General features: G+C 35.6%; 1 protein-coding gene across 2 annotated transcripts in view; it reads right to left on the reverse strand.

Annotated features, from left to right (window-relative positions):
• dnajc11b (DnaJ (Hsp40) homolog, subfamily C, member 11b) overlaps positions 1 to 11,768 on the reverse strand; it is a 69,832-nt gene extending 58,064 nt beyond the window's left edge. For both annotated transcript variants that reach the window (XM_061985679.2, XM_061985678.2), the window contains exon 1: positions 11,651 to 11,768. In XM_061985679.2, coding sequence (XP_061841663.1) covers positions 11,651 to 11,725 — 75 coding nt within the window. In that variant the 5' untranslated portion in view covers positions 11,726 to 11,768. The remainder of the gene's footprint in view (positions 1 to 11,650) is intronic.
• Positions 11,769 to 14,504: the final 2,736 nt, after the last annotated feature.

The following is a 14,504-nucleotide window of genomic DNA, read 5'->3' on the forward strand; positions in this document are numbered from 1 at the left end:
GATGTCATTACATACATGCTGACATTAAATGATGACATACATGATGACATTACATACATGATGACATACATGATAACATACATGATGACATTACATACATAACGACATACATGATGACATTACATACATGATGACATACATGATGACATTACATACATGATACATATATGATGACAATACATGCATGATGACATTACATACATGACGACATAGATGATGACATTACATACATGATGACATAAATGATGACATACATGATGACATTACATACATGATGACATACATGATGACATTACATACATGATGACATTACATGATGACATACATGATGACATACATGATGACATTACATGATGACATTACATGATGACATACATGGTGACATTACATTCATTATGACATTACATGATGACATACATGATGACATTACATGCATGATGACATTACATACATGATGACATTACATGACATTACATACATGATGACATTACATACATGATTACATACATGATGACAATACATACATGATGACATTACATGATGACATACATGATGACATTACATACATGATGACATTACATGATGATATACATGATGTCATTGCATACATGATGACATTACATGATGACATTACATACATGACGACATACATGATGACATTACATACATGATGACATTACATGATGACATACATGATGACATTACATACATGATGACATACATGATGACATTACATGACATTACATACATGATGACATTACATACATGATGACATTACATGATGACATTACATACATGATGACATTACATACACGACGACATACATGATGACATTACATACATGATGACATAAATGATGACATACATGAGGACATTATATACATGATGACATTACATGATGACATACATGATGACATTACATACATGATGACATTACATGACATTACATACATGATGGCATTACATACATGATGACATTACATGATGACATACATGATGACATTACATACATGATGACACTACATGATGACATACATGATGACATACATGACGACATTACATGATGACATTACATACATGATGACATTACATGATGACATACATGATGACATTACATACATGATGACATACATGATGACATTACATACATGATGACATTACATGATGACATACATGATGACATTACATACATGATGACATACATGATGACATTACATGACATTACATACATGATGACATTACATACATGATGACATTACATGATGACATACATGATGACATACATTATGACATTACATGACATTACATACATGATGACATTACATACATGATAACATTACATGATGACATACATGATGACATTATATACATGATGACATTACATGATGACATACATGATGTCATTACATACATGATGACACTAAATGATGACATACATGATGACATTACATACATGATGACATACATGATAACATACATGATGACATACATGATAACATACATGATGACATACATGATGACATTACATACATAACGACATACATGATGACATTACATACATGATGACATACATGATGACATACATGATGACATTACATACATGATGACATACATGATGACATACATGATGACATTACATACATGATGACATTACATACATGATGACATACATGATGACATTACATACATGATGACATACATGATGACATTACATACATGATGACATTACATACATGATGACATACATGATGACATACATGATGACATACATGATGACATTACATGACATTACATACATGATGACATACATGATGACATACATGATGACATACATGATGACATTACATACATGATGACATTACATACATGACGACATACATGATGACATTACATACATGATGACATAAATGATGACATACATGATGACATTACATACATGATGACATTACATGATGACATACATGATGACATACATGATGACATTTCATGATGACATTACATGATGACATACATGATGACATTACATTCATTATGACATTACATGATGACATACATGATGACATTACATACATGATGACATTACATGACATTACATACATGATGACATTACATACATGATTACATACATGATGACAATACATACATGATGACATTACATGATGACATACATGATGACATTACATACATGATGACATTACATGATGATATACATGATGTCATTGCATACATGATGACATTACATGATGACATTACATACATGATGACATTACATGATGACATACATGATGACATTACATACATGATGACATTACATGATGATATACATGATGTCATTGCATACATGATGACATTACATGATGACATTACATACATGATGACATACATGGTGACATTACATACATGATGACATTACATACATGATGACATAAATGATGACATACATGATGACATTACATACATGATGCCATACATGATGACATTATATACATGATGACATACATGATGACATTACATACATGATGGCATTACATACATGATGACATACATGATGACATACACGATGACATTACATGACATTACATACATGACATTACATACATGATGACATTACATACATGATGACATTACATGATGACATACATGATGACATACATGATGACATACATGATGACATACACGATGACATTACATACATGATGACATTACATACATGATGACATTACATATATGATGACATTACATACATGACATTACATGATGACATACATGATGACATGACATACATGATGACATACATGATGACATTACATACATGATGACATAAATGATGACATTACATACATGATGACATACATGATGACATTACATACATCCTCTACTTAAAAGACCTAACCTCGACCCTGACCTCATGGTAAACTACCGGCCGGTGTCCCACCTTCCGTTTATCTCGAAAATCCTCAAAAAAATTGTTGCACAGCAGCTAAATGAACACTTAGTGTCTAACAATCTCTGTGAACCTTTTCAATCTGGTTTCAGGGCAAATCACTCTACGGAGACAGCCCTCGCAAAAATGACTGATGATTTATTACTAACGATGGATTCTGATGCGTCATCCATGTTGCTGCTTCTTGATCTTAGCGCTGCTTTCGATACCGTCGATCATAATATTTTATTAGAGCGTATCAAAACACGTAACTCTTATCTTATTGACAGGATGCAGTGTGTCTCCCATAACAATGTGACCTCGGACTATGTTAAGGTGACGTGTGGAGTTCCCCAGGGTTCGGTTCTTGGCCCTGCACTCTTTAGTATTTACATGCTGCCGCTAGGTGACATCATACGCAAATACAGTGTTAGCTTTCACTGTTATGTTGATGACACCCAACTCTACATGCCCCTAAAGATGACCAACACGCCGGATTGTAGTCAGCTGGAGGCGTGTCTTAATAAAATGAAACAATGGATGTCCGCTAACTTTTTGCAGCTCAACACTAAAAAAACGGAAATGCTGATTATCGGCCCTGCTCAACACCAACATTTATTTAATAATACCACCTTAACATTTGACAATCAAAAAATTACACAAGGCGACTCTGTAAAGAATCTGGGTATTATCTTCAACCCAACTCTCTCCTTTGAGTCACACATTAAGAGTGTTACTAAAACGGCCTTCTTTCATCTCCGTAATACCGCTAAAATGTGTTCCATTTTGTCCACTAGCGATGCTGAGATCATTATTCATGCGTTCGTTACGTCTCGTCTCGATTACTGTAACGTATTATTTTCGGGTCTCCCTATGTCTAGCATTAAAAGATTACAATTGGTACAAAATGCAGCTGCTAGACTTTTGACAAGAACAAGAAAGTTTGATCATATTACGCCTATACTGGCTCACCTGCACTGGCTTCCTGTGCACTTGAGATGCAACTTTAAGGTTTTACTACTTACGTATAAAATACTACACGGTCTAGCTCCATCCTATCTTGTCGATTGCATTGTACCATATGTCCCGGTAAGAAACCTGCGTTCAAAGAACTCCGGCTTATTAGTGATTCCCAGAGCCCATAAAAAGTCTGCGGGCTACAGAGCGTTTTCCATTCGGGCTCCAGTACTATGGAATTCCCTCCCGGTAACAGTTAGAGATGCTACCTCAGTAGAAGCATTTAAGTCCCATCTTAAAACTCATTTGTATACTCTAGCCTTTAAGTAGACCCCCTTTTAGACCAGTTGATCTGCTGTTTCTTTTCTTTTCTCCTCTGCCTCCTCGCCGGGTTATTCCGGTTCCGGTGACCACGGATGAAGTGCTGGCTGTCCAGAGTTGGGACCCGGGGTGGACCGCTCGCCTGTGCATCGGTTGGGGACATGTCTGTGCTGCTGACCCGTCTCCGCTCGGGATGGTCTCCTGCTGGTTTCCTGCTGGCCCCACTATGGACTGGACTCTCACTACTACGTTAGATCCACTAAGGACTATTATGTCACTCGACATCCATTGCCTTCGGTCTCCCCTAGAGAGGGGGGGTTACCCACATATGCGGTTTCTCATAGTCATTCACATCGACGTCCCTTATGTGGGCTCTGTACCGAGGATGTCGTTGTGGCTTGTACAGCCCTTTGAGACTTTTGTGATTTAGGGCTATATAAATAAACATTGATTGATTGATTGATACATGAAGACATACATGATGACATGACATAAATGATGACATTACATACATGATGACATACATCATGACATTACATACATGATGACATTACATACATGATGACATACATGATGACATTACATACATGATGACATACATGATGACATTACATGATGACATACATGATGACATTACATACATGATGACATTACATGATGATATACATGATGTCATTGCATACATGATGACATTACATGATGACATTACATACATGACGACATACATGATGACATTACATACATGATGACATTACATGATGACATACATGATGACATTACATACATGATGACATACATGATGACATTACATGACATTACATACATGATGACATTACATACATGATGACATTACATGATAACATTACATACATGATGACATTACATACACGACGACATACATGATGACATTACATACATGATGACATAAATGATGACATACATGAGGACATTATATACATGATGACATTACATGATGACATACATGATGACATTACATACATGATGACATTACATGACATTACATACATGATGGCATTACATACATGATGACATTACATGATGACATACATGATGACATTACATACATGATGACACTACATGATGACATACATGATGACATACATGACGACATTACATGATGACATTACATACATGATGACATTACATGATGACATACATGATGACATTACATACATGATGACATACATGATGACATTACATACATGATGACATTACATGATGACATACATGATGACATTACATACATGATGACATACATGATGACATTACATGACATTACATACATGATGACATTACATACATGATGACATTACATGATGACATACATGATGACATACATTATGACATTACATGACATTACATACATGATGACATTACATACATGATAACATTACATGATGACATACATGATGACATTATATACATGATGACATTACATGATGACATACATGATGTCATTACATACATGATGTCACTAAATGATGACATACATGATGACATTACATACATGATGACATACATGATAACATACATGATGACATACATGATAACATACATGATGACATACATGATGACATTACATACATAACGACATACATGATGACATTACATACATGATGACATACATGATGACATACATGATGACATTACATACATGATGACATACATGATGACATACATGATGACATACATGATGACATTACATACATGATGACATTACATACATGATTACATACATGATGACATTACATACATGATGACATTACATACATGATGACATTACATGATGACATACATGATGACATTACATACATGATGCCATTACATATATGATGACATTACATACATGACATTACATGATGACATGACATACATGATGACATTACATACATGATAACATACATGATGACATGACATACATGATGACAGTACATACATGATAACATACATGATGACATACATGATGACATGACATACATGATGACATGACATACATGATGACATTACATACATGTTGACACACATGATGACATTACATACATGATGACATACATGATGACATTACATACATCATTACATGACATACATGATGACATGACATACATGATGACACTACATACATGATGACATGACATACATGATGACACTACATACATGATGACATACATGATGACATGACATACATGATGACACTACATACATGATGACATTACATACATGATGACACTACATACATGATGACATACATGATGACATGACATACATGATGACACTACATACATGATGACATTACATACATGATGACACTACATACATGATGACATACATGATGACATGACATACATGATGACACTACATACATGATGACATTACATACATGATGACACTACATACATGATGACACTACATACATGATGACATACATGATGACATGACATACATGATGACACTACATACATGATGACATGACATACATGATGACACTACATACATGATGACACTACATACATGATGACATGACATACATGATGACACTACATACATGATGACACTACATACATGATGACACTACATGCATGATGACATGACATACATGATGACATGACATACATGATGACACTACATACATGATGACATACATGATGACATGACATACATGATGACACTACATACATGATGACATTACATACATGATGACACTACATGCATGATGACATGACATACATGATGACACTACATACATGATGACACTACATACATGATGACATGACATACATGATGACACTACATACATGATGACACTACATACATGATGACACTACATGCATGATGACATGACATACATGATGACACTACATACATGATGACATACATGATGACATGACATACATGATGACACTACATACATGATGACATTACATACATGATGACATTACATACATGATGACACTACATACATGATGACATACATGATGACATGACATACATGATGACACTACATACATGATGACATTACATACATGATGACACTACATACATGATGACACTACATACATGATGACATACATGATGACATGACATACATGATGACACTACATACATGATGACATGACATACATGATGACACTACATACATGATGACACTACATACATGATGACATGACATACATGATGACACTACATACATGATGACACTACATACATGATGACACTACATGCATGATGACATGACATACATGATGACATGACATACATGATGACACTACATACATGATGACATACATGATGACATGACATACATGATGACACTACATACATGATGACACTACATGCATGATGACATGACATACATGATGACACTACATACATGATGACACTACATACATGATGACACTACATGCATGATGACACTACATGCATGATGACATGACATACATGATGACACTACATACATGATGACACTACATACATGATGACACTACATACATGATGACACTACATACATGATGACACTACATGCATGATGACACTACATGCATGATGACATGACATACATGATGACACTACATACATGATGACACTACATACATGATGACACTACATGCATGATGACATGACATACATGATGACACTACATACATGATGACACTACATGCATGATGACACTACATACATGATGACATGACATACATGATGACACTACATACATGATGACATACATGATGACATGACATACATGATGACACTACATACATGATGACATTACATACATGATGACATTACATACATGATGACATGACATACATGATGACACTACATACATGATGACACTACATACATGATGACACTACATACATGATGACATGACATACATGATGACATGACATAAATGATGACATTACATACATGATGACATACATCATGACATTACATACATGATGACATTACATACATGATGACATACATGATGACATTACATACATGATGACATACATGATGACATTACATACATGATGACATTACATACATGATTACATACATGATGACATTACATACATGATGACATTACATACATGATGACATTACATGATGACATACATGATGACATTACATACATGATGCCATTACATATATGATGACATTACATACATGACATTACATGATGACATGACATACATGATGACATTACATACATGATAACATACATGATGACATGACATACATGATGACAGTACATACATGATAACATACATGATGACATACATGATGACATGACATACATGATGACATGACATACATGATGACATTACATACATGTTGACACACATGATGACATTACATACATGATGACATACATGATGACATTACATACATCATTACATGACATACATGATGACATGACATACATGATGACATGGCATACATGATGACACTACATACATGATGACATGACATACATGATGACACTACATACATGATGACATACATGATGACATGACATACATGATGACACTACATACATGATGACATTACATACATGATGACACTACATACATGATGACATGACATACATGATGACACTACATACATGATGACACTACATACATGATGACACTACATGCATGATGACATGACATACATGATGACATGACATACATGATGACACTACATACATGATGACACTACATACATGATGACACTACATGCATGATGACATGACATACATGATGACATGACATACATGATGACACTACATACATGATGACATACATGATGACATGACATACATGATGACACTACATACATGATGACATTACATACATGATGACACTACATACATGATGACATGACATACATGATGACACTACATACATGATGACACTACATACATGATGACATGACATACATGATGACACTACATACATGATGACATTACATACATGATGACACTACATACATGATGACATGACATACATGATGACACTACATACATGATGACACTACATACATGATGACATGACATACATGATGACACTACATACATGATGACACGACATACATGATGACATGACATACATGATGACATGACATACATGATGACACTACATACATGATGACACTACATGCATGATGACATGACATACATGATGACATGACATACATGATGACACTACATACATGATGACATACATGATGACATGACATACATGATGACACTACATACATGATGACATGACATACATGATGACACTACATACATGATGACACTACATACATGATGACATGACATACATGATGACATGACATACATGATGACACTACATACATGATGACACTACATGCATGATGACATGACATACATGATGACATGACATACATGATGACACTACATACATGATGACATACATGATGACATGACATACATGATGACACTACATACATGATGACACTACATGCATGATGACATGACATACATGATGACACTACATACATGATGACACTACATACATGATGACACTACATGCATGATGACACTACATGCATGATGACATGACATACATGATGACACTACATACATGATGACACTACATACATGATGACACTACATACATGATGACACTACATACATGATGACACTACATGCATGATGACACTACATGCATGATGACATGACATACATGATGACACTACATACATGATGACACTACATACATGATGACACTACATGCATGATGACATGACATACATGATGACACTACATACATGATGACACTACATGCATGATGACACTACATACATGATGACATGACATACATGATGACACTACATACATGATGACATACATGATGACATGACATACATGATGACACTACATACATGATGACATTACATACATGATGACATTACATACATGATGACATGACATACATGATGACACTACATACATGATGACACTACATACATGATGACACTACATACATGATGACATGACATACATGATGACATGACATAAATGATGACATTACATACATGATGACATACATCATGACATTACATACATGATGACATTACATACATGATGACATACATGATGACATTACATACATGATGACATACATGATGACATTACATACATGATGACATTACATACATGATTACATACATGATGACATTACATACATGATGACATTACATACATGATGACATTACATGATGACATACATGATGACATTACATACATGATGCCATTACATATATGATGACATTACATACATGACATTACATGATGACATGACATACATGATGACATTACATACATGATAACATACATGATGACATGACATACATGATGACAGTACATACATGATAACATACATGATGACATACATGATGACATGACATACATGATGACATGACATACATGATGACATTACATACATGTTGACACACATGATGACATTACATACATGATGACATACATGATGACATTACATACATCATTACATGACATACATGATGACATGACATACATGATGACATGGCATACATGATGACACTACATACATGATGACATGACATACATGATGACACTACATACATGATGACATACATGATGACATGACATACATGATGACACTACATACATGATGACATTACATACATGATGACACTACATACATGATGACATGACATACATGATGACACTACATACATGATGACACTACATACATGATGACACTACATGCATGATGACATGACATACATGATGACATGACATACATGATGACACTACATACATGATGACACTACATACATGATGACACTACATGCATGATGACATGACATACATGATGACATGACATACATGATGACACTACATACATGATGACATACATGATGACATGACATACATGATGACACTACATACATGATGACATTACATACATGATGACACTACATACATGATGACATGACATACATGATGACACTACATACATGATGACACTACATACATGATGACATGACATACATGATGACACTACATACATGATGACATTACATACATGATGACACTACATACATGATGACATGACATACATGATGACACTACATACATGATGACACTACATACATGATGACATGACATACATGATGACACTACATACATGATGACACGACATACATGATGACATGACATACATGATGACATGACATACATGATGACACTACATACATGATGACACGACATACATGATGACATGACATACATGATGACACGACATACATGATGACATTACATCGCCTCAGCATCTTTCCTCCTTCCCCCACATACGCCGTCTGGGGTGCAGCCTCATGAAACTACATCAAACCAGTGATATGCAACCTAACGTGAGTGTAAAAAAGACATCTATATTTCTATGTCCTTACCTCTTTCCTGACGTTGAGCAGGGAGTAGTAATCCTGGTTGTTGGCGTCAACATCATCGTCTAAGGACGCAGCCATGTTTGCACCTCGCCGTAGTCCCGCCCACACCTCCGCTCATTGGCCAACACAACCGGGAGCGGAAGTTGTATCTGGCGCCCTCTGGTGGTTATACAGATAACAACCCCAAAGTCCATCAAATCAACACATTTTGATATCACTCGACGACTGTTTTAAGGTCATCTTGACAAATCACACGTTATAATTCATCTGACAATGAGTGTGACATTTATCGTGTAGCTTTTTTTTTTTTAACATTCAAGTACATTAGTGCATGTTCTCATTGATTGATTGATTGATTGATTGAAACTTTTATTAGTAGATTGCACAGTGAAGTACATATTCCGTACAATTGACCACTAAACGGTAACACCCGAATAAGTTTTTCAACTTGTTTAAGTCGGCCTCCACTTAAATTGATTCATGAAACAAATATATACTATTTTCACAATACAGTCATCACACAAGATAATCATCAGAGTATATACATTGAATTATTTACATTATTTACAATCCGGGGTGTGGGATATGGACGGGGAAATGGACATTGGAACAGTGTAGGGCTGACTTGGTAGGATATGTACAGCAAGTAGTGGACACAGAGAGAGGGATCAGAAAGTATAAGAAAAGGTGTCTACATTTGATTATTTACATTTGATTATTTACATTTGATTATTTACAATCTGAAGAGGTATGCTGTGGAAGGGAGGGTGTTAGTTTAGGGTTGAAGTTGCCTGGAGGTGTTGTTTTAGTGCGGTTTTGAAGGAGGATAGAGATGCCCTTTCTTTTACACCTGTTGGGAGTGCATTCCACATTGATGCGGCATAGAAAGAGAATGAGTTAAGACCTTTGTTAGATCGGAATCTGGGTTTAACGTGGTTAGTGGAGCTCCCCCTGGTGTTGTGGTTATGGCGGTCATTTACGTTAAGGAAGTAGTTTGACATGTACTTCGGTATCAGGGAGGTGTAGCGGATTTTATAGACTAGGCTCAGTGCAAGTTGTTTTACTCTGTCCTCCACCCTGAGCCAGCCCACTTTGGAGAAGTGGGTAGGAGTGAGGTGGGATCTGGGGTGGAGGTCTAGAAGTAATCTGACTAGCTTGTTCTGGGATGTTTGGAGTCTAGATTTGAAGGTTTTGGAGGTGCTAGGGTACCAGGAGGTGCATGTGTAATCGAAAAAGGGTTGAACGAGAGTTCCCGTCAGAATCTTCATGGTGCTTTTGTTGACCAGAGAGGAGATTCTATAGAGAAATCTCGTTCGTTGGTTGACCTTTTTGATTACCTTGGTTGCCATTTTATCACAGGAAAGATTAGCCTCTAGAATGGAACCTAGGTAGGTGACCTCATCTTTCCTGGTGATAACAATGTCACCCACTTTTATAGTGAAGTCATTGACTTTTTTTTAAGGTTGATGTGGGACCCAAATAGGATGGATTCCGTTTTACCCAAAAAAGACCTTCTGGAGGAAAGTTCTGTGGTCAGATGAAACTAAATTTGAGCTGTTTGGCCACAATACCCAGCAATATGTTTGGAGGAGAAAAGGTGAGGCCTTTAATCCCAGGAACACCAAACCTACCGTCAAGCATGGTGGTGATAGTATTATGCTCTGGGCCTGTTTTGCTGCCAATGGAACTGGTGCTTTAAATGGGACAATGAAAAAGGAGGATTACCTCCAAATTCTTCAGGACAAGCTAAAATCATCAGCCCAGAGGTTGGGTCTTGGGCGCAGTTGGGTGTTCCAACAGGACCATGACCCCAAACACATGTCAAAAGTGGTAAAGGAATGGTTAAATCAGGCTAGAATGAAGGTTTTAGAATGGCCTTCCCAAAGTCCTGACTTAAACATGTGGACAATGCTGAAGAAACAAGTCCATGTCAGAAAACCAACACATTTAGCTGAACTGCACCAATTTTGTCAAGAGGAGTGGTCAAAAATTCAAGCAGAAGCTTGCCAGAAGCTTGTGGATGGCTACCAAAAGCGCCTTATTGCAGTGAAACTTGCCAAGGGACATGTAAGCAAATATTAACATTGCTGTATGTATACTTTTGACCCAGCAGATTTGCTCACATTTTCAGTAGACCCATAATAAATTCATAAAAGAAGCAAACTTTATGAAGGTTTTTTGTGACCAACAAGTATGTGCTCTAATCACTCTATCACAAAAAAATAAGAGTTGTAGAAATGATTGGAAACTCAAGACAGCCATGACATTATGTTCTTTACAAGTGTATGTACACTTTTGACCACCACTGTATGTATTAAAGCCATGAATACAGTTAAATCCAGTATAATATGGTACCAATAATACAGTTATGTCCTCTATAATGTACAATAATTTGTATTGTTATTTTATTTTTGGCACTGCGATTCGTGAGACATTTGTAAATTGAACATTTTAACAAAGAATGAAGACATCACAGTAACATATAGAGCAGGGGTGTCAAACTCATTTTAGATGGGAAGGAAAATCTACTCCCAAGTGGGCCGGACTGGTAAAATCACGGCACGATAACTTAAAAATAAAGACAACTTCAGATTGTTTTTTTTTGTTTAAAAATAGAAAAGGCACATTCTGAAAATGTACGAATCATAATGTTGTTGTTTTTTTGTTTTTTACATTTACATGTTGCGGTTAATAGTATTCTACCTTTAATTGTCGTTATTTATACTTTCTGAATAAATTATATGATAATGTTCATCAGTCAACTCATTGGTGTTCATTTTCAATCTATCAAGATAAAAAAAATAATATCAAGATCAAATTACAGGATGTTATTTATGTACTAACATAATGTGGTTTA

The sequence above is a fragment of the Nerophis lumbriciformis genome, linkage group LG23 (genome assembly GCF_033978685.3).
Source record: "Nerophis lumbriciformis linkage group LG23, RoL_Nlum_v2.1, whole genome shotgun sequence".
NCBI lineage: Eukaryota > Metazoa > Chordata > Actinopteri > Syngnathiformes > Syngnathidae > Nerophis > Nerophis lumbriciformis.